This window comes from Armigeres subalbatus, chromosome 2 (assembly GCF_024139115.2).
Source record: "Armigeres subalbatus isolate Guangzhou_Male chromosome 2, GZ_Asu_2, whole genome shotgun sequence".
Taxonomy (NCBI): domain Eukaryota; kingdom Metazoa; phylum Arthropoda; class Insecta; order Diptera; family Culicidae; genus Armigeres; species Armigeres subalbatus.
Genome location: NC_085140.1, coordinates 120739285 through 120763048, shown reverse-complemented (window position 1 = coordinate 120763048; position 23764 = coordinate 120739285). Strand labels below are relative to the sequence as shown.

Below are 23764 nucleotides of genomic sequence, written 5' to 3'. Positions count from 1 at the left end.
TTTGACAGTTGTCTTAAAACAAAACATTCATAATAGACCATTGCATGATGACGTAGGTTGACAGTTCACAGAGCTATTTCACCTGGACTTAGTCTCTGGCGAAACTTCCGATAAAAATGTTTGGTAATTTTATTCGCATGTAGATGTTCTTTGTGATTGATTTCATGCTGAATGCAAAGAATATCACTGAAATACTCGGATCACAGCAATTTTGAACTAAAAATATGAATTTTAATTTTCCCCTCATCGATTTTTCTTCTAACACCTTGTAAACAAGCTCTGTGAACTGTCAAAATAAGTGAGGTTAAGTTAGAGTTTGCATTGATCTATTTTGATAACAGAATCATAAATAAAAATCTACTGAACTTTTATTCTTTCTGTGAGTAGATTAGCTTAATTTCTTTTAAACAATTCTTCATAAAATGCTACAACCAAAAGTGCTTACTTCGGTACTTGGCCAAGCGAATACCGGAGGAGTGGAGAACACTATGTACGTATGCCATACTAAGTACTATCGTGTAATATTTTTCAGTGCTATGTCACTAATTGTTTATAATTAAAAGTTGTACTGCTGATACCTAGTCAATTATATGATTAATAAACTACGTATTTCAACGCTATATAAACTATCTCATAATAATACTAATAAAGCCAAGCGTTATCCTTTCAGCTTGCTCACACATGAGGGCGCTCTGCTGGCCTTTTCCGGGTACGGCGACCGGGATGCCACGATAACGGCGGCCATCGCCAGCAATGTGTGGTCCGCTTACGAGAAGAACGGCCGCAATGCCTTCCGGGAGGACCGGCTGAAGTACGTGTTTCTGCAGTGCGAAAACGGAAACGTAATAATCACACAGGTGGCTAATCTGCTGCTGTGTCTCTATGCGAGGGATAACGTTGGGCTCGGCATTCTGCAGCAAAAGGCGCAAGCGCTGGTGAACTATTTGGAAGGGCCGCTGAAGGAGATCGCTACGTCGTAGGGAAACATCGCCGGTTCGGTATGTTTTGGGGGATGGGGACTAGGGGGAAATTAAATACACAGATTGATTTATTCGTTGCACGCAAAACCGATGGAAAGTGGATATTTTATTGCGTTTGAGAAATGCTCCTGTAACGGATGATGGAGTGAGGGACATTGATGGCGAAGTTGGTCAACGGCTGGAGAGAATGGGCTTTGGCGTAATCTTTTATTTGAGTCAGGAACTGGGAGATTTCATCCTTGCTGAAGGTTGTCAGTTGTCGTGTTTCGAAGCAGATGAGAGCATTTGGAGCGAATAGCTGCGGGAAATCTTCTTTGAGGAACGAGAAATAGTTATTCGCAATGACAATAATGTCGTATTTGTTTCTATGCTCCTGCTGCGTTTGAATCTTCAGTAGGTATTCAACCGACAAGAAATGGATTTTTACGTTTTCGCACTGGATAAGCGGTTCGTTGTATTCGCAGCATTCAACGGACTCGGTTCTGATGAGGTCTTTGTTGAGATTTTGACCTTGTTCGAGGACAAAAGAACCATATTGGTGAATGTCTTTTTCGTTCAAGGTGTAATCCTTCTGTTCCTGAAGCTCATACATAATTTCCAACACGTTTCTCTCGGTAACATCAGTTGAGCGAAAATCATTGACGCCATGCTGGGAATGTAACAGCCTGTCCTCGGCACACTTCACTCCAAATGAGGCGTACGGCCCACTGGTTACATCTCCAACCATTCCTCGATGCATGTAAACGGCGCCGTTGCGAACCAAACCCACGGCGAAGGTTTTATTGGGATCACTTTGCTCGTACTCCGGGAAGGTGAATGCAATGCCAGTATTGCGCCAGTGCTTGTACTCTTGGGGGCAGATTTGTTTGGCGCCATTTTCGCGGATTCTCATGTGCAGGTCCCAATCAAAAGCACCCATCTTGTGATCGTATCTAGTGCCTAGCATGGCTCGTACTCTGGCTGTAATTGAAGATTTTTCAGTGATAGTGTTATTTATGAATATTTTGCTTTTCCAAATGACACACTGGTAGTATTCGCACCATGGTACAAGAATCTTGAAATTATTGCCATACCAACAAAATATATTTTAGTTACAAGATAAAGATTGTCACTGTCGTCGCTGTGCGGAACATCTTTTTTCATGAAACAAAAATCCATACAATTTGTCAGTTTAGACAACAGAACAAAGTGAACCAAAGCAACAACTTTTATCTTGTAACTAAAATATCTTTTATACCATTTTATTTATTGGATTCATCTGCATTGAGATTATTTTCTTGTTGCCTCATGGTACGAATCCCACAAGCCTCTTCTTAGTATTAAGTACGGATTATACCGAAAAGATACTCAGAGGACGGTCAGTGTCAGAACGACGGTATAAACAAAATGGTTGGACAGCCCTCAGTTGGTTCAATGTGAATAGTCATGCAGAATGGACTCAATTTGGGTCCGACATTGTTATCATCCGTCCGTGATAAATTTTATAAAATTGTTTTAAAAACTGATATGTGAATATGTAGGGTAAAGTGCCCAATAGTAGACCCCCAACCAATAGTGGATCCTTCAGCCATTTTTGCATTATTACAGCACAATGTAAACATTTCGCTATGAAATTCCATCGGGAGAACTTACGGGGCCGTACACATATTACGTAAGCACTTATGGAGGGAGGTGGGGTCTATCGTTTTCTTACGCACCATATAAATAAAAAATCACATGTATAAAAAAAATCTTACATGGGGGGTGGGGGATCAATAAATCCAGAAAAATTGCTACGTAATATGTGTACGACCCCTACCTTACAGTCCTATAATTTGATTACATGCATTGGAAATGCTATGGAAAGTAAAATTTGATGATTTTTTACAATTTATTCTATAAAAAATAAACTTTATAGGAATAATTTGGGGGGTCCACAATAGGGAAGAAGAACGTTCCGAAACGGAACATAAAAATCAAATGAAGTGTCGACTACTATAGGGAAGCAAATTCCTATTATCGAACCCCAGGGAGTCTACTATAGGGTGAATTCAGTCAGACTTTAAAATGTTAATTTCAACGAATAACGCCGTGTATGAGTGTTTTATATATGAACCGGTGCCAGCGAAAGTGGTACATAAACCATTTTTGTCGATTTTGTGCTTTTTACACCAACTGCTTCTGGAAGCAAAGATTTAGTAAGGGAATAACGAAAAAGTGATTTTTGACAACTAAATCTGGAGATATGCACTTTTGATTTATGGTATATATCACAATGGCAATTTCGTTGCCAGGAAAAGTGGTACATGTGCAGTTATACCCACTAAAAACAGCTCATTGAAAAGAAAATTGTACAGCATAGATGTTTCCGCAATAGATTTTAACCCTATTTTGAATTTCAAGATGGTTTATTGCCGTTAAAAATAATTTTAAAAATGTACAAGTACCACTTTTACTGGCAACGATTTTAGGTTTCTGTTGCATTTTGCTCCCATTAATAGTGGTACATGTTCATTTTGTTCCAACAAACTTGAAATTCGTCAAGAAACTTCGCATATTTCTCATTACTACCTTTAGGCACATCAGTCATAACACGTTAGTACAGTTGAGATGCAGAAAGTTGCTAATTTGAATTTTATTTTCGAAGTTTTCGGAAAAATGCGTCTTCTGTAAAATTTACTCAATGTAACATGTACCACTTTCGCTGGCACCGGTTCATATGTATCGTGAAGAGGAGATGCAGAACTTGGAATTAGATGTCAAGCAGAATTAATGTTGAAAATTTCTACTCCCTTTAAGTCCGCTCCTAGGGGTCCACTATTGGGCATTTTACCCTACATTAGATCTGTTCAAATTTCAAAAAGTTTCTTCAAATCGACAAATCGATTAACTGGTATTTACAATTCTTATGCTTAGATAGACTTCTGGTGAAAATTTCAGCCAAATTGGTTTTGATGAATGATGATTCAATGAGTTAACTTGCAAATATTGAAGTGCAGGAGACCCAGAGTTTCGAACTCACTCAATAATATTTTATACAGATGGCTTCAAGCAAAATCAAATGGCAGGGGCCGGGATTACTGGCTCTAGTACATACTAACATTTTGATCTTAATGGGAATTAGTAAACGATTTTTTAAGCGGAGATATACGCCATTTTAGAATGTGCGGAAATTTGTTTAAAACAAAATTATCGAAATGCAAATACATGCATATGTTCAGATAGCCAAGCGGCACTGAAGGGATTAAAGTTAAAAACTTATAATTCAATGCTTGTGTGGCTCAAAGCTACTGCAGCTAATTTCCTATCGCAATAAGGTTAATCTATATTGGGTTCATGGCCATTGCGAGATAGAAGAAAACGGAAAAGCAGATCAGCTAGCAAAACGTGGTTCAAGCAAGCAGTTTATTGCACCCGAACGTTTCATCGGTCCATCACCTTGTGCTTTCAAAATGGAGATTAGGAACTGGAAAAAAGTACAGATACAGAATAACTGGAAAAGCAACATCTAGTTTCTTTGATAATAACTCTGAGATGAGCCAGCCTTGGACATAAAAAGACATAATAATAATCACTAGACGACAAAATTGTAATTGTAATTGTAATTTATCAGCCTTCACCCTGGCCAACAGCGTCCGCCCATCTACACTTAAGTTAGGTGAAGACCTACCAAGCCTTCACCGTTATCATGCGCTAGACCGTATAGTACACCGGCTTCCAACCACAAGCAGGCGCTGGGTTTAACCAGTCCCACAAGTATCGGATACATTAAAAGAAAAGAGAGTTGATAGGAAAGGGAAATGTAGTTGAGAAGATTTACGTTTGCTGAAACGAGACAATGATTTTATGATTAGTATAGTAACTCCACGAAGATGGATAACGATTATCTCTTAGATCCATCTATCCAACTCCATCATGCCTCCATGCCTCTCTGTTGTTGGATGTTGCTGTTCTTCAAAGCCGGTCGTCTGAAACAAAAAAATAATGGGGGGGTGGGGGCCTCCATCATTGGCCCCAAAGCATTAGTGATTGTTCTATAGACCTTTTTTACGATATTAATTGGAGAACATATTTTCTACCGAATTTTCCACTACTATTAGCTATATAACAAGCTCCCAATCATTTGCTGCCTAAGAATATAAATAATCAAACTGAATTAGAATAACCATATCAAGCCTAACACTCCTGATCAATCCCGGGTCAGCCGGCTGATACGCTTCGTAAATATGTTCCATGCGTGCCCCACACATTAAGTAATATTATGAGTGCTGATCGCTTATGATACCGAAAGATCGTGACCAAAATAGAGGAGATAGACGTTAATAAAGCTTATCAGTTTAGCACCACCAGAAAAAATAAATCAAATCAACTTTGTTTATCAAAATTATATCCTTACCGCCTCGAAACTGCTATTACTTAGTAAAGTAACACACTGAATCAGGGAATCAATAGTGCTGTCAATGAGCAGCTCGAAGTAGCTCGAAGTTGTTCCCGTCCTGTTCGTTCTTTTTGTCAACAAATGGGCATGAGCAGGACAGGAGAAACTTCGAGCTACTTCAACTATCATTGGACAGCACTAATGCAATGTAACGCAGAGTTTAAACCCTCTCTGCCGCGAGGTAAAACTGATAACAAACCTTCGAATAATACGATGCGTAGAGAGTATCCGAAAAGTGTGCATGATAAAATAAATTATATTATTTGCTAATTTCGTTAAACCCTAACTACCCCACATTACACTTGGAGTCAACCGGTGGCACTTGGTCTTAACATTCGTTTTCTTTTTAAATTCTATAACAATTGATTATGCTTACCCCCCATATTAGTAATATGTAGAACGAATGGTTGACTATTACTACACTAAGTATAGTAAAAACCGGAAGTAATAATTGGGCCAGCCACCACCAATAATCACTGGACGACAAAATCAGAAAAAAATGTTTGTATTCGCGATGCTAATGTGTTGCATTTGTAGTTTTCGATCTCTATTGAAAACTGTTCAGCAGCATATAAGCATAACAGCATATGGAGACGGATGGTACATTTGTGCAATGATTCGTCTTGTGACTGAACTTTTTATGCAAATTTCACTTATCCCGGTTAATTAAATAAAATGCACAAGTTTGTATGGCAACTTGACAACCTAATTACTTGTTGAGAAGTTCTACATGTTATTGGTTAACATGTCAAATAGTGCGATCAAGAATGATTTCAAACAGCAGGTTCCCGGGCGTCTTCTAAGTGAAACTCACAATTCTTTCACGGCTGTCTCATACACCTCATCTAGTTTCCTGTAGTTTGCTGGTTGTTATGTTTCTAAGGGTGCTATTTTTTTGCGAGATGTTAAAAATGCATCTTTCGAGCATATAGGTTTGTTATGTGTCGGTATGAAAAACACGTTTCATTACCCACACGGAAGGATGTTTAAAAGCGAACAGGAATCTACCTGAATAAGACGCAAACCACCTTAACCAAGCTTCAATTTAATCTTCCCCTTAATCCAAGCATGATCGTCCATGTGTGTGCTACCGGTACACTAATATTGTCAAACAATCAAACGGTTCAACTGTCAAAACCTCGCGCTTTTTTCGTAGCCATATTTTTTTCACTGAGTCGAGTCGAGTGTCCACAGTTCTGCAGTCTAAAGGTGGTTCCGGTGATTCGGTCAACGAAAATTGCTGTAAGTGTTGCGTGTTGCTAGCATAAAAGATTATAAATTTAAGAGATTTATATCTTATTTCACAGATCACCATTGTTTGGAGATCCAACGTCATGCACGTACGTCGATATAGGTCGCCATCAACCACATCCACCTGGATGCGTGCAAATTCATATACGAAGGATGACTGGGAAATCGACAACCTGAAACATTCGATTGTGGAAGCTGCCATGACACCATTCCAGAGTTAGTTCGGTCTACTGTACAACGAGAATTTCCGTTACATGACCTAACATTGTCTCGCGTTCGTCATGAAATGGGGTCAGTTTATGGAGCTCCCTTCGATCCCATCAGCCGTAATGATCCCGAAGAGTTCTGCAAACGTCCATCTGATCTGCAGCCCAACGGATGATGATTACTTCTACCGCCAGTTTAATGTCATGTGCAAGATTTAAAGTATATTATTTATTTACAGATATGCATAGTAATAATGTTTTCATGTACTATATAAAAGAATAAAATATTTTTTCATATTTTTTACGCGCAATAAAATCTACCAGAAGTCACACAATGTAAACAAAATGAATAAGAAGAAGAATGACATTAGGTACCCTTATCTCCACAATGTCTAAGAAAAATCTAGTAGAATTGTGGTACCCATATCTAGGAGCTATCTATGAGCTTTCTAAGAGACCATAACTGTCAAATCCCTTCCGGTTCAAACGGTCTACTCGTCCAAAATTTGAGGTAGACACCGGTTCAAACGGTTGTTGCATTTGAGGCGGATTTGAGGTCTGACAGGTTCTAGACATCGAAGAAAAATATCTAGGAGACTAATTTTTTTGTCACAGAGATATCACGGTAGAAGTCTAGAAGATCTTTCCGAGCGACCTAAACAGCGCAAAAATTATTGATATTTTCAACATCTTACAGTCGCAACCAAGTTTTTGATTGCACATTTACACGACTAAAGTCAAGTACTAAAGAAGTTTTCAATAACCGTTTCTCAACATGGTTCTGTCAAATTGAATACAAAAACAAAAATGTTGACCAACATTTGCAACGGAATAAAAAAAATATACAAAAACGAATAAGTGATGAACTCTATAATTCTTTGAAAAATCACTATAATAAAGAAATTAAAAAAAAAAATACAAAAACGAATAAAAAATGCATCCATGAAATGATGAATACCATTTTGATAAAATTAAAGACACAAACTAAATACAGACTTTAAATTTGTTTCGAAGCCTCGAATTATATGCGACTCATGATTCATTGGCGAACTTTTCATTTTACTTCTCCTAAATTCATGCGCCATTGATTGAAGAAAAAAAGCTATGCCAAAATCATATAATTTAGGAATTTATCTGTAAACAAAATCCCAAATAACAATATGGCGAGTTCTCGATAAACAACAAAGTCGATCGAAAACGTTGGTTGCTTTAAACCTAAAAGATGTTGACCTTACGTTAAAAATGCGTGTTTTAGCTATATTCCATCATTAAGATGTATTTTCTAACTAAACAAATGTCGAAAAATGAACATGTTATGACCATGTTTGTAATATCATCCTGTAGACATCCTTTATGTTGAGAGAATGTAAAACAAAACATCTTGAAAAACCAATCAAATGTCTAAAACCAACATGTTATAAGCAAGTCGTGAAATTGTAGTACAAAACATCTTCAATGATCAAACTGCCATATGTTTAGCAAAAACCTTTTCATAGCTTTCTTCGAACATAACATGTTTTGTATTTCCTTTTCCCGACCTTAATTCAACATGATTCTTAGGTCTTTGCTAATAATGATGTTTTCGGTGTTACTTGGGTTCATAACGAAAACCAGCCCAGCATGTCCATTAAAGTCCCTAGAGACCTTGCGTATAATGAACATTTCAAATTACATCAATGCAGATGTTCTAGGTTCTCCAAATTGTTCTGGAGTTTGGGTCAATTGGTCTACCAGGTCAATCTATTTATTTATTTATTGTCGTCAATCATGTTTGTAGACCGTTTGATACAGATTCAATCTTATAATATAGTTCTCCGTAACTTAAAATTACTAAACACTTTTATCCGATATGAAAATTATACACACCAAGCATTTACTGAGTACGCAAGTATTGTTTCAATTTAGTCTTAGATGTAGTGAAATCAATAGCATTGCAATGTTTATTATAAGCAGCCATCATTTGATTTATGGGTCCGAATTTCGCATAGTTTGTACGATGACTACTACAGGCAAATAAAGTTCGATTTCGCAAAGGTCTTTGTGGGATATACAAATCACCCCTGGAATCAAACCGAAATCAGTACCGCATGCCCATAAGAGTCCCTAGAGCCCTTGCGTATAATTTGTATTTCAAATAAGAACAATGCAGATGTTCTATGTTCTCCAAATTGTTCTGCAGTTTAGTTCAATCGGTCTACCAGGTCAACCACCCCAGATATCATACGTACGATTATCGTATTAACTTAGTATTTTTACTTCTATGAACATGCAATCATGCAAACATAAAAATGACTCCAAATAATCTCGGAATTTTCCCAATCAATCAGCTAACGCCAGTCACCAGTCGATTTTAGAGGTCGAAAACTGCAAATGCAACACATGAGCGTAGCGAATACAAATTTACTGTCGACCAGATAATAATAAAACGATTTATTTGTCCAAATGCTCCCAGTACATTACGAATTTGTAATGATTGGTAATGGGTCAGCTTCACTTTTCGGTGGCAAAGTAAAGCAAAAATTATCGAGAATGAAGCCGTCATAAGATTGTCTTTGATCATCATTAAAAGGTGTGGTATTTTTCATTATGGCTAATCGAAGTGAGACATAACAAAATAAGACTGGCACCACATTCCTAGTTAAAAAAAAAAACTTCTACTGAGTGCAGCAGTCAATTCCCTACGAATGTCTTAAATACATTGTTTATCAATAAATGCCTAGCTAGCTAAATATAAGCGTGGCTCCGACTCATCGTCACAGGGAACGCATCAGAAAAGTATTGCCGAAAAGAAGAGAACTCACAACATTATCACTGATAAAAAAGGCCTCTGCATGACTGCACTACCATTCAAAGCTCCACACACTTAATTTTTTTCACCGGGCTCGTTAAATGGATTACCGATTTCTCAACAGCTGAGCTCTCGGTAGTCACCTCGGTAATCGATTCCAACTACCGAGTTCTCGGTTCGGCATTCGAGATAGTGAAATGTCAAAAATACCGAGCACTCGGTATAGAAAATACCGACTACTCGGTATGAAAATACTGGTGAATCTGTAAAAATAGCACAGACCTCTGTACTCCAAATTACCATATCGTATCGTCTTCCTTTATTTATAACAAAAAAACATCAACAACATCCGACTTTTTTAATAGATTTAACAGTTTATTTTTAATAATATTGTTTGGTAGGAGGAATTTTATTTTCTGATTCCACTTCCGCCGTCCAAAGTCGTTTATTCTCCGACAAAGCCCAATCAACTCGAAGACAGCAACGGGGATTTTACTCGACGTGCAAGTGTCTGAAAATTTCAGATAGCAATAATCTAACACCAATTAATTTAAACAGTAATAATGTGCTTACCTGTATGCTGTATTGCATATTATTAACAGGAACCCAGGCACAAATCGTGATTAGAACTGATTCCACTCCAAGTATTCTCGCTCGAAAAATAACGAGGTGCCGTAACCAAAAAATGGCGCCTCATCAAGTATCACAGAAGTTGTTCGGAAACTGAGTGTTTTGTACATGTTTTACCGTACACTCAGTATATCGTATCATTTTTACTGAGAGATCAGTATAATTCATTGACAGATATAGAAAAATTTCGTTAAACTGAGTAAATCGGTAAATTTTTCTACCGAGGCTCAGTATATTATTTTACTCTACTGAGACATCGGCAAGAAATATTGCGGAAATCAGTAAAATCTTCAAAATTTACCGCTCTCTCGGTTGAAAATTAATTTTACCGGATGAAATCAGTAAAACAAATTACCGAGCTGCAATTCTGGATTTAAGTGTGAAGACACGATGTCCATTGGATCACATGCACATGCGTTAAATTAATGCATCAATGCCAGATATGTAACGCGACACCAAACAAAAATAATCAACATGTGATACCACCACGACAGGATATGTCTTTGATTGCCATCTCAGTCCTACTGGGCCCTACACACGCTGCGATGTGTTGTGTTTCGATGTGTTCCGCCCCCAGGAAATTTGGTTGAGTCGGAGTAAAGTCGGATCGTCTGTGGGCAAGTTGTACGACTGTCGGACGGACGGCTTCAAAGTTGAAAAGTTGGTCGGATGAAATCAAAACAGTTTGATTTTTCTCCGATTTGTGGTGAGTGGAGTCAAATGTTGTACAACCAAGTTGCATTGTGTGTGGCGTTGTTGTACACAGCCTTGTAAAATGTCATCTGCATGTCACTTGACTAATTTGTTCATAACTTTCTTCAGAAGCCAAATTTACATCATAATTTTAGATGTACTCATAACGCTTGAGTAGGGCTATATTTTTGTCCAAAGGTACATTACTCTAAATATAACATCTGAGGCTGGAAAGTCAAAACTCTCCAAAATGTCACGTGTCATTTGACATAATGTCATTTGAATGACATTTTGCCTCCCACGCCTCAGATTACATATTTACAGCAATGTCTTGTTAGACAAAGTTGTAGGCACATTTAAGCGCTATAAGTTCGCCATACCTCAGGAGTTGATAGCTGCCTCCTGAAAAAAGTTCTGGGAAAAATATGCAAGCGAATGCGAATGACATTTTACAACACTGGTTGTACAACACTGCACTATGGTCCAGGATACAGATTTACGCGGAAAGATGAATTTTACGCCAAAACCATATTTTTTAGAAAAAACTGTTGTTCTACAAAATTGTTCGAAACAGTAAGGCCATCATTATGGTTCTACCAAAAAATAGGGTGGCCAATCATATAAAAAAATTAGAATTTTTTTTTTTATTTCTCAGAATATTGACATGTTATGTTCTATAAAGTTGTAGCGCAGCAAATTCCAATCAATTTTGTTAAAAAAACTTTTTCTGTAGCTCTTAAGTTGGCTGATTTAGAGCAATTTTACCTAATTAGATTAGGGTGTACCTCAAAAAAACAGTATTTTTGATCTAATTTTTTTGTTTCAGATTTCTAGAAAAAGTCGTCTTCAGGTGACTTTTAGAGCTCAAAAAAATGCAACTTTTGATGGGTAACTATGCACAATATCTTTTTCTGATCAAAAGTTATAATCATTTTTCTGTCAAAGTTACATTTTTTTCATAAGTTGATATCTCCGGTTAGGGCAGACCAAAAAAATATGTTCACACGGCATCTGAAAGAGAAATTAATATTCTTCATTATGTCAAAAAATTGGGGATATGTTATTTTTTTATCTCAAGTTTTACCAATTTTACTAAAATCATGTTTTTTTCAAATAAATTGATATAACTTGACAACGGAAGAAGATACAGACGATATTCTTATAGCAAAACACGCGTTTTGAAAAGCCCGAAAAGTCTTCAGAAGGTGACATCCATGAAAAATAAAAAATGAAATGACCAGATCATAAATATTGTTTTTGAGGGACACCCTAATCCTAGTAAGTAAAATTACTCTAAACAAGTGAGCTTAAGAGCTACACAAAAAGTTTATATAGCAAAGTTGATTGGAAAAAGCTGCGCTACAACTTTGTAGAACATTTTATGTCAATATTCCGCAAAATAAAAAAAAATAAAATTTTTACATTTTTATAAAATGGCCCACCCTATTTTTCGGTAACTCTATAATAAGGGCCCAAGTATCCAGAACAACTTTGTAGAACAAATTTTGTTTCTTAAAAGTATGCTTCAGACCGAAAATGCATCTTTTCTCGTAAATCTTGCAATACGATGATAATGATAAAACTTATAAAAAGTGTTAGAGCTGTAGATTTTTATTTTTCATTTCTCACGAATGTCATCTTCTGAAGACTTTTGGGGCTTTTCAAAACGCGTGTTTTGCTATAAGAATATCGTCTGTATCTTTTTCCGTTGTCGAGTTATATTAATTTATTTGAAAAAACATGATTTTAGTAAAATTGGTAAAACTTGAGATAAAAAAATAACATATCCCCAATTTTTTGACATAATGAAGAATATTAATTTATCTTTCAAATGCCGTGTAAACATATTATTTTGGTCTGCCCTAACCGGAGATATCAACTTATGAAAAAAATGTAATTTTGACAGAAAAACGATTATAACTTTTGATCGGAAAAAAATATTGTGCATATTTACCCATCAAAAGTTGCATCGAGCTCTAAAAGTCATCTGAAGACGACTTTTTCGAGAAATCTAAAAAAAAAAAATTAGATCAAAAATACTGTTTTTTTTAGGTACACCCTAATCCAATTAGGTAAAATTGCTCCAAATTTAGAGCTACAGAAAAAGTTTTTTTAGCAAAATTGATTGGAATAAGCTACGCTACAACTTTGTAGAACATAGGGTTTCTTACCCCATTCCCGGCCTAACATGCGTACGACTGCATTATTCAATTGATATTTATGACATGAAGCAACTTTTCCTGAATTTTGTGGGCTGTATAATACTGCATTGGGGTTCACTTCTGCTTAAAAAATAGCTATTCGTGCTAAATATCGTTCAAGAAAGCTTTTATTTGATTTAAATTAACGAGGTGCAGCACTCATTTCAGGCATAGCGATTTCCATTCGGCATATCACAAAAACCAGTTCCCGGCCTAAGCAAAATTTCACTCAATCTCTCAACATTTCTCTCTTATTCTCTCTCGGGATGGTAGAAAATGCGACGTAAACAAAAATATGCACGTTCCACGATAACAAGATGCCAGATGGTATCATTCATAATCATTTTCATTTGGTTGAGAAGATATATTTACTCATCCATTTTTTTTCCAAATACTTAAAAACAATATTTTTTCACCTTTTGAAATCGAGAAAATTATAAATAACATGATAGCGTCAACATATTAAACAGTTTTCCTATCAACGATGAAGGATCATTTTCATTCTCCTGGCCTTTTGGCAGCACGGTGCGGCTAGAAGCTTTTGGGCCGAGGTGATTTTTTGTTCGGTTTAAGAATACATTTTAAATGTATTCTAATTATGTTATATAAGTTCTAGTGATACGTTCTAGTGATTAGATTGAAGTGCGTGTGGAGCATTATGGTGTGGTGATTAAAAGCTTGAAGCAATGATTGTAACGAGCACTAGGACGATTTTCAGGTAGGTGTTTATTTGATGATACCGTTTTGTAAAAGTGGAAAGAATCACTCCGGCTCAGTGGTGTGGCATCGGAGAGTGAGATTTTGAAATCTACATTTTTATTTTCTACAATTGGATCAATTAGGAGTAAAACAAGTGATTGAAAGATATTGAATATTGTGAAAAATAAATGGGAGACTTTTTAAAAATTATCAATCATAAACCTACGGCTTCCAAACAGTATAAATCATTAGTTTTCTGTGTAGTGAGCCGGGAACCGGGTCCATAGGCCCAAATAGTGATTTACCCTAACATGTCAATATTCCAAGAAATAAAAAAAATATTTTCTAATTTTTTTTATATGATGGGCCACCCTATTTTTTGGTAAAACCATAATGATGGCCTTACTATTTCGAACAATTTTGTAGAACAACAGTTTTTTCTAAAAAATATAGTTTTGGCGTAAAATTCATCTTTCCGCGTAAATCTGTATCTTGGACCATAGTGCACTGTTGCTTTCAATTCTTCTGGTGGAATATCCAGGAGCAGAAAGTGATTTTGCGGTAATAAAGAAAATACGATAATATGCGATAATAATAATAATCATAATAATAATAGAATAACAACAAGATAATATTAGACCTGTGCGCCACCGCCGGTGATTTTCTTGCGCCGCCGCCGTATGAAAATTGACCCCGCCGCTTGGCCACTAGGCCCCTTGTTATACAGCGTATGCTCGGTCAAACATATCTTGTTCTAAAGCCGACTGACAATTTAAATATTTAATTATAATGTCCTTTAACGCCAGTAAATATTCCTTCAAGAATTTCAGAGTCAAAGAATTTATAAAAAATTCCATATGAACTTCATTTGACAATATCTCCACTATCTGGAACTATCTGGAGATTTTTTGGGATTTTCGGCGGGAAATTTTGTTGAGTTGGAGAAGTAATTTAAAAAAAAATTAAGAGGATTTTCTGGAGACACTCCAGTGAGAACTTTTATAGAACTTCTCAGAGGCATTGATTACGGAATTACTGATATAATTTTCGAGGGAGCACATCTTAAAAAATCTGGGGAAGTTTTCGGAAGAATTCACACTTGAAATTTTGAAGTAACCTTTAGTAGAATTAATTGACAGATTCTCAGAAAAATTTCTTAAAAATTTTGAAGGATTTCCTATGAAAAATCCACAGATTGGAAGTGAAAAAACTTTCGAAAAAATTTCAGGAGGTATACATTGAGGATTTTTAAAAGGAACTCAAGAAGGATCTTCCGGAAGAATTCAAAGAGGAATACATGGAGGAACTTCCGGAGCAATCTTTTGAGGAACTTCCGAAGCAATTCTCTGAGGAAATTCCGGAGGAATATCTGAAGGAGCATTCAGAGGAATTCCAGGAAGTGCTTTTTGTTTTTCGGACGAATTCCTGGAGGAATTTTCTGAAACGGGCCTGGTAGTCATATGGCTACTGCTTCTGCCTCATACGCAGGAGATCGTGGGTTCAATCCCAGGTCCGTTCCATTCTCCTACTTTGAATCTTTCTCTATATTTCTCATGTTCTAGCAATTGCTAGGACTGGAAATGGACTTCCATACCGTTTCCATTACTATTCCTATACCTCCAACTTGAGTATTCTAACAGTAATCTGCTAGAATTGGAAATGAATTATAGAGCTCGTTTCCTAAATCCAATTAGAAATTCCATCAGTTGCTTTCTCCTATCTATCACATTGGCAGCTCGTTAACCAAGACGGACCTCTGTCTCTCGAACCTAACCCCAAATTCCAATAAAAACCGCATGAACTCGTGGCAAGTGCAGAGGTATATTCGGCTTGCAGTGGGCGAGTGATTGCATCATCATTTCCTCCCCCTTCCCTACATTGACTTGCATTCTGACGTGGCAGGCGCCAGTATGACCTAACAAATGAGATCACCAGTACTTGTACATTGAAGATGTGTGTTAATCCCAAGCAAACATCTGTTGTTTCCCTGTGCAAGATCAACTGATCTGGTCATAATGGAGTAGCAACTACGAGCAGTCAATTAAGCTCAAGCTCGAATTCCTGGAGGAATTTTCTGTGAAATTTCTGGAGCAACTTCTGGGGGAGTTCCGGAAGGAACTACGGAGAAATTTACGAGAGAATTCCTGGAGGAACTTCCGGAGAAATTCCTGGAAGAACTTGCGGAAGAATTCCTGGAGGAACTTCTGAAGGAATTCCTGGAGGAACTTCCGGAGGATTTCCTGGAAGGAATTTCCGGAGGAACTCCGGGAGGAATTTCCGGAGGAATTCCTGAAGGAACTTCCGGAGGAATCCCTGGAGGAACTTCCGGAGGAATTGCTGGAGAAGCTTGCGGAGGAATTCCTGGAGGAACTTCCTGAGGAAATCCAGGAGGAACTTCCTGAGGAATTCCTGGAAGATTTTTTTGAGAAATTCCGGGAGGAACTTCGGAATTATTGGAGAAATTTCGGAATTCCGGGAGGAACTTCCGAAGAAACCCGTAAGGGAACTTCCGGAGGAATTCCTGAAGGAACTTCCGGAGGATTTCCTGAAGGAATTTCCGGAGGAACTTCGGTAGGAACATCTGAGGAATTCCGGGAGGGTCTTTCTGAGGAACTCATGGAGAAACTTCCGGAGGAAGTCTGGGAGGAACTTCGGAATTCTTTGAAGAATTTCGTAATTCGAAGACGAACTTCGGAATTCGGGGAGGAACTTCCGGAGAAACTCGTAATGGAACTTCCCGAGAAATTCCTGGAGGGACTTCCAGAGGATTTCCTGGAGGAATTTCCGGCAAGAACTTCCGAATTAATTCTCGGAGGAACTTCGGGCGGAATTCTGGGAAGAACTTGCGGAAGAGTTCCTGGCGCAACTTTTGATGGAATTTCTGGAGAAACTTCCGTATGATTTCCTGGACGGAACTTCCGGAGGAACTCCGGGAGGAATTTCCGGAGGAATTCCTGGAGGAACTTCCGGAGAAATCCCTGGAGGTACTTCCGGAGGAATTGCTGGAGAAGCTTGCGGAGGAATTCCTGGAGGAACTTCCGGAGAAATCCCTGGAGAAGCTTGCGGAGGAATTCCTGGAAGATTTTTTTGAGAAATTCCGGGAGGAACAACGGAATTATTGGAGAAATTTCGGAATTCCAGGAGGAACTTCCGAAGAAACCCGTAAGGGAACTTTCGGAGGAATTCCTGAAGGAACTTCCGGAGGATTTCCTGAAGGGTTTAACGGAGGAACTCCGGGAGGAACATCTGAGGAATTCCGGGAGGGACTTTCTGAGGAATTCATGGAGGAACTTCCGGAGGAAGTCTGGGAGAAACTTCGGAATTCCTGGAAGAATTTCGTAATTCGAAGACAAACTTCGGAATTCGGGGAGGAACTTCCGGAGAAACTCGTAATGGAACTTCCAGAGAAATTCCTGGAGGGACTTTCAGAGGATTTCCTTGAGGAATTTCCGGCAAGAACTTCCGGAGTAATTCTTGGAGGAACTTCGGGTGGAATTCTGGGAAGAACTTCCGGAGGAATTCCGGCAAGAACTTCCGGAAAAAATCCGGGAGAAATTTCCGGAGGAATTTCCAGAGGAGTCCCGGGAGCAACTTCAGTTGGAATTCCGGAAGGAACTTCCTGAGGAATTCTGGGAGGAACTTCCGGTTGAATTCCAGGTGGAGCTTCCGGAGCAATTCGTGGAGGAACTTTCGGTAGAATTCCGGAGGAATTCCGACAAGAACTTATGGAGAAATTCTGGGTGAAACTTCCGGAGGAATTTCCAGAGGAATCCCGGGAGGAACTTTTGGAAGAACTTCCGAAGGAATTCCAGGAGGAACTTCCGGAGATATTCCGGGAGGAGCATCCGAAGGAATTCCGGGAGGAGCATCCGGAGGAATTCCTGTATGGACTGTGAAAATCCGATTCCAATGCAATTCAAATCCACTTCCAATCCAATCGCACAATCAAATACAATTCCAACTCTAAACAAATTTCAATCGCATTCCAATCCATTATCCATCACTAATATTCCAATAACATGCCATTCACGTTCCAATAAAATTCTATTCAATCCACAGCCAATCTAATTCTAATACCATTCCAATTCAAATTTAATCTAATTGCACTCCAATCCAATTCCATTCCAATTCAAATCATCCAATTCAGTATTCGTGAAAAAGCACCAAACACATCAGCATATACTAAATATTATGTTTGTTGGAAGTTTGGTTGTACCAACTGTTCGTCAGACGGTTGTACAAACTGAATTAGTCGCACAAACTTGGGGGCGGAGTCAAAGTTGTACAACTTGTCGGAGCGTGTGTGGAGCCCCTAATTAGGTTCTGCAGCGTCTGTTCGTAACCTCAATCTGATGACAGATTAGTAGTACTTCGCGTTGGACTCGGGGGCAGCCAACCAATCACGAAGTCGAACCTTGTCGGAGTCCTCGTCGGAGTCAGTGGATAGTACTACTGAACTGTCAAAATAGTTCATTTGACGAGGACCGAATTCATTCGTGACGTCATGCTGCAGAACCTTATGGCGTAAGCCCACCCATCGCATCAAGATCACATATCCGAGGGGCGGAACATACAGGGGATGTCCAAAATAACTGGGATAGGCAAATTTTGGGCATAATTAGATGTGTTATAACTATGTCAATTATTATCCGATTTGAACAATTCAGAGATGCCTGAACTAGAAATTTAATGTAGTTTCACCATATGTTCATGGAACCGACCATGGCCATCGGATACCGGAGATATTCCGGGTTTTTCAAAGGTAGGTTCAGAACCGTAAATTTGTGGTGGGTATTAGGATAAGTTGTGGTTAAAAATAGAATAATATTAGTAACCACAAATAAAGTAGGGCTCTTTCTGATTAGAACCATATGTTGAAATTCTAAATCGGACCAGAATCAAGGGAGATATGGCCATCGGTGCCGAACGGGAGTTTTAAAAGGGACCAGACCACAAATTCATTTGAATCAAGCTTTTTGACTGATCTTCCATTATGATAACATTCCAGAAGTCTTCTGTCACGTCAAGAATGAAGAACCAGCCATTCGACGGTTCGTTTTTCATGGTTTTCTATCAGGAAGCGGGGTATGAGTATAAAATGGACCATTGACGGCTTTGACCGCTTCCGGGACCTGCGGATTGTCCCCGGGAAACCCGTAGAAGGGGACATTTCTGTCTTAGCGCCAAAACTGGTCATTCGACGATTCGTTTTTCATGGTTTTCTATCAGGAAGCGAGGAATGGGGATAAAATGGACAATTGACTGCTTTGACCGCCTCCGGGACCTACGGATTTGTTCCCGGGGAGCTTGTAGAAGGGGACATTCCAGTTTTGGCACCAAAGCCAGTCATTCGATGGTTCTTTTTCCATGGTTTTCTATCAGGAAGCGAGGTTTGAATATAAAATGGACCATTGACGGCTTTGACCGCTTCCGGGACCTACGGATTGTCCCCAGGGAACCCGTAGAAGGGGACATTTCAGTTTTAGCACCAAAGCTAGTCATTCAACGACTCGTTCCTCATGGTTTTCGATCGGGAAGCGAGGTATGAATATAAAATTGACCGTTGACGATTCTGACCGCTTCCGGGACCTGCAAAAAGGGTATTTTCAAATTTAGCGTCAAAACTATTCATACAACGGATCTTTTTTCATAGTTTTCTATCAGGAAGAGAAGTATGATTATAAAATGTATTATTGACGACTTTGTCCGCTTTCGGGACTTATGGATTGTTCTCCGGAAACCTGTAGAAGAGGACATTTCACATTCTGCGCAAGAATAAGACATTCGAGGGTTCTGCTCTCAGGGTTTTCGATCAAGCAGCAAGGAATGAATATTGAACGTATATTAGCGATTCAGATCACTTCCGCAACTCCAAGGAAATCTGATGAAGGAGACATTTCAGTTTTAGCGCTAAAACAAGTCACTGGACAGCTCTTTCTTCATGGTTTTCTATCAAGAAGCGCAGTATGAATATAAAAAGGACCATCAAAGCAGAGCTTAAAATATTCATCTTCATGAAGCAACTTCGGTCCGAATATTGACAAACATCGCATGAATATTCAAAACATAGAATAACATAGTCAGACGACTACTCCACGAACTCATTCATTCGACTGTCACTGAGTGTGTTTACTATGTGCAGAAAAAAACATAATTAGCATTGTTTATGTTGATGTTTACCGTTGAAAGTGCCTCGCGGATGAAAATCGGATTCAGTTCTATGTGATACATTACTTTACTCATTTGAAACGTGTTCAGATTTCAGATAATTTATCAATTTGTAAAATGTGCATAAATATTCAATGACTAATATTCAACTGAATATTGACTGTCCAGAGCCGACTATGAATGTGTCGGAAGTGAACTGACTTCACCAAAAATTTTCGATTATTTTACACTCTGCATCAAAGACTCTAGCCACTTATGGAACCTACCAACTGCCCCAGGGAAACCTATAAAAGGGGGCATTCCAGTTTTTGCGTCGAAACTAATCATTCGACCGTTGTTTTTCATGGTTTTTGATCAGAAAGCGAGGTTTGAATATAAGATGGACTATTAACGATTATGATCGCTTCCGGGACCTACGGATTGCTCCAGGAGAGCCTGTAGAAGGGGACATTTCAGTTTTAGTGCAAAAAAAGTCATTCGACGACCAGAAGTCATTCGAAAACCATGAAAAAAGAACCGTCGAATGACTAGATTTGGAGCCAAAACTTAAATGTCCCCTCTACGGGTTCTCCCGGGAACACACCGTTGGTCCCGGAAGCGGTCAAAGCCGTCAATGGTCCGTTTTATACTCTATCTCACTTCCCGATAGAGAACCATGAAAAACGAACCGTCGAATGACTAGCTTTGGTAACAAAACTAAAATGTCCCCTTCTACAGGTTCCTCGAGGACAATCCGTACGTCCCGGAGGCGGCCAAAGGCGTCAATGGTCCATTTTATACTCATACTTCGTTTCCTGATAGAAAACCATGAAAAACGAATCGTTGAATGACTAGCTTTGGTGCCAAAACTGAAATGTCCCCTCTACGGGTTCCCCGGAGACAATCCGTAGGTCCCGGAAGCGGTCAAGATCGTCAATGGTCCATTTTATATTCCAAGTTTTGGCGCTAAGACAGAAATGTAACTTTCTACGGGTTTCCCGGGGACAAATCCGTAGGTCCCGGAAGTGGCCAAAGCCTTCAATTGTCCATTTTTTACGCATTACTCGCTTCCTGATAGAAAACCATGAAGAACGAACCGTCGAATGGCTAGATTTGGTGCCAAAACTGAAATGTCCCCTCTACGGGTTCCCTGGGGGCACCCCAGCGACTTCAGAATCCGCCTTTTTGGTTGGTTCTTCATTCTTGACGTGGCAGAAGACTTCTGGAATGTTATCATAATGGAAGATCGGTCAAAAAGCTTGAAAAAAGCTACTTAATTTGTGGTTACTAATATTATTCTGTTTTTAACCACAACTTATCCTAATACCCACCACAAATTTACGAAAAACCCGGAATATCTCCGGTATCCAATGGCCATGGTTGGTTCCATGAACATATGGTAAAACTACATTAAATTTCTAGTTCAGGCATTTCTGAATTGAATTGTCCAAATCGGATAATAATTGACATAGTTATAACACATCTAATTATGCCCAAAATTCACTTATCCAGCTATTTTGGACATCCCCTGTACTTACTTATGGTCGGGGCTCAGCCAAAACGCACCAAGCGACTTTTTGACTGACTTGTGATATTTTGTTCGTACAAGGACAACGGAAATCGTTTCATATCAATTCAAGCGTACATTATCAATAGGATATCCTCATTTATTGGATTGAGGGATATTCGATACGATTTTTGATCAATTAAATCTGTTAAACGAAAGTTTGGGCAGAAAAATGGGTAATTTTTCGTTGGCGCTTGGTGCGTTTTGGCTGAACCCCGACCATATGTCTTACTAGAATGTAACTATACTAAAACAAGCTAAAACTATTAGCCCTTTCAATCCAGTTTGACGAAATATTTCAGAAAATTTCCCATACGAATTGAAGCGTCCGAAGTTTGAGTATGTGCGAAATTTGATTATTCACGGTACATGAGAGAGACTCTGGGTCTGGTTAAAACTATTGACGACACGTCAAACACCTTCATTTTGGTTCAAACCATGAGTGAATAGGTACCCTGCTTAACAAATCAGTGATTTTTCCCCACACTCAGTGTACGAAAAAAGTCAAATAGCTAAAGTAGATGAAATGTGAAACGCAAGATTGCCATAAATTTAATAATAAGATAGCATGGATAAAAGTATACCCGGATGGATTATATATGGATACTATATATAACAGATTCTATTATCAATAGACTCAGCTACGTTTAGTTCTTACCATCCCAATACTGCGCCACATTGAACACGTGTTTCTCGTGATTGATCCAGAATCGAAACACATCCTCCAGGTGATCCCGCTCCTTATACCGCAATCCGTCGAATTTGAAAATCGGTGCCACTTTTTCGGCATAGTCCGGATCCGTTACCAGATTCGTGAGCGTTTTAGCCTTCGTATTAACATATCCATTGGAGAACGGACGCAGCAGAGTGTTACCAAGAACGTCCATAAAAAGGTGGGTTTTTCCTTTCACTGACAAATGTTGACCATTTTCGAACGCGATGCATGTCAACAGCAGGTTTCTCGCTATCAGCTCCAGACATCCTTCCTGGAGGTAGAAGTTTAGTTTGGTCGTATGTTTAAATGTTTTGGAAGCACTTTTTAGCACGTGGCGGGGATCGCCCACCCCGAACAGAAGAATGTTTAGTTCGGCTGGTGCTTCCTGCGACTGGTCCTGGGTTTTCCGATATTCCTCGAACAGATCAAGCGCTTCGCTAAATCCCCAAAACATTTTCGGTCGTTTTTTTGCCCAATTTAAGAACTTGGAAATGTCACTGTAATTATATAAAAAAAATTGCTGTCTGTTTGTAACTACATAATCAATGTAAAACAAATAATTGATAAATCAACAAACACAACTAGGTATCCAAGGTAATCGTTCCTATTCTCAGGTTCCTATGCGACTCCGATTACCCTCTAGAAATGTGCATGCGCAAGAAGTATCAAATGAAATAACGATATTTGTAAAAAAAAAGTTGGTGATTAGTTTGTCACGATTTAACTCACGTACGGATCAACCGAATAAAATTTGGCTCCGCAGTGTTGATGTAGGAAATAACTATAAATTTTACTGGGAAACTTGACCAAATCTTGAAAACACAAAACCTAGTAAAAAAATGTTATATAGGTTATTGCTATTGGCTCAGTAATAGACATTTGAATCGCTACTGGTTATTCCGAGACTCCGAAAAATTCAGGTTCAATTTTATATAGTAAACAGTATTTAACTAATACAACTAATTTATAACATATGCTACGATACACTGGAAAGCAGATGTTATCAAAAGTAGTGATATATCAAATTATTCTCGCAGTAGTGCAGTCATAACCTTTCAGAACATTATCACCCTTCATGAAAATCGAACGCCTCTGCACAAAGTCAAAATTTTCCCTTTCCCCGCATAACTCGAGTTGTCTGCGAAAAAGGCTCATGCATCTGATGCCTCTTCTAATATGCGTGCATAACCGTCAACCCTCGCCCCATCATCGACATCGTTGGACTCGTCCGTCACGTTCAGTCGATTTTCCGCACCCCATTTCCACCCTAATATAATGCGACATCATTCAAGGGCCAATTAAGATATTGAAAGTTGAAACGAAACAAAAATGAGCACCGTCCGGCGTCGTGTAATGCCGCAAAAGGAGCTGCGTTGGGGAAGGAGTTTTTGCTGTACTGCTGAATCACCACGTGTTCCATCGATGCCCCAAACAAGTAGCTACCCTTGAAACTGCGAGCCGATATTGCGT

General features: G+C 38.7%; 2 protein-coding genes and 1 long non-coding RNA gene across 3 annotated transcripts; 2 read left to right on the top strand and 1 right to left on the bottom strand.

The window, feature by feature from the left end:
* Positions 1-305: 305 nt before the first annotated feature.
* LOC134210759 (ragulator complex protein LAMTOR2 homolog) lies at positions 306-1071 on the top strand. Its single transcript, XM_062687007.1, has 2 exons — positions 306-490; positions 671-1071. Exons 1-2 carry the CDS (start codon positions 423-425, stop codon positions 978-980), a joined length of 378 nt encoding a protein of 125 aa, XP_062542991.1. The 5' UTR covers positions 306-422; the 3' UTR covers positions 981-1071.
* LOC134210755 (dynein axonemal assembly factor 3 homolog) lies at positions 1023-22818 on the bottom strand. Its single transcript, XM_062687002.1, has 2 exons — positions 22238-22818; positions 1023-1940 (listed from the first exon to the last, which is right to left on the bottom strand). The coding sequence occupies exons 1-2, from the start codon at positions 22746-22748 to the stop codon at positions 1087-1089; spliced, it is 1365 nt and encodes a 454-aa protein (XP_062542986.1). The 5' UTR covers positions 22749-22818; the 3' UTR covers positions 1023-1086.
* Positions 6478-7151, top strand: LOC134210760 (uncharacterized). Its single transcript, XR_009978856.1, has 2 exons — positions 6478-6639; positions 6705-7151. It is a non-coding gene; the product is annotated as an uncharacterized LOC134210760 (long non-coding RNA).
* Positions 22819-23764: the final 946 nt, after the last annotated feature.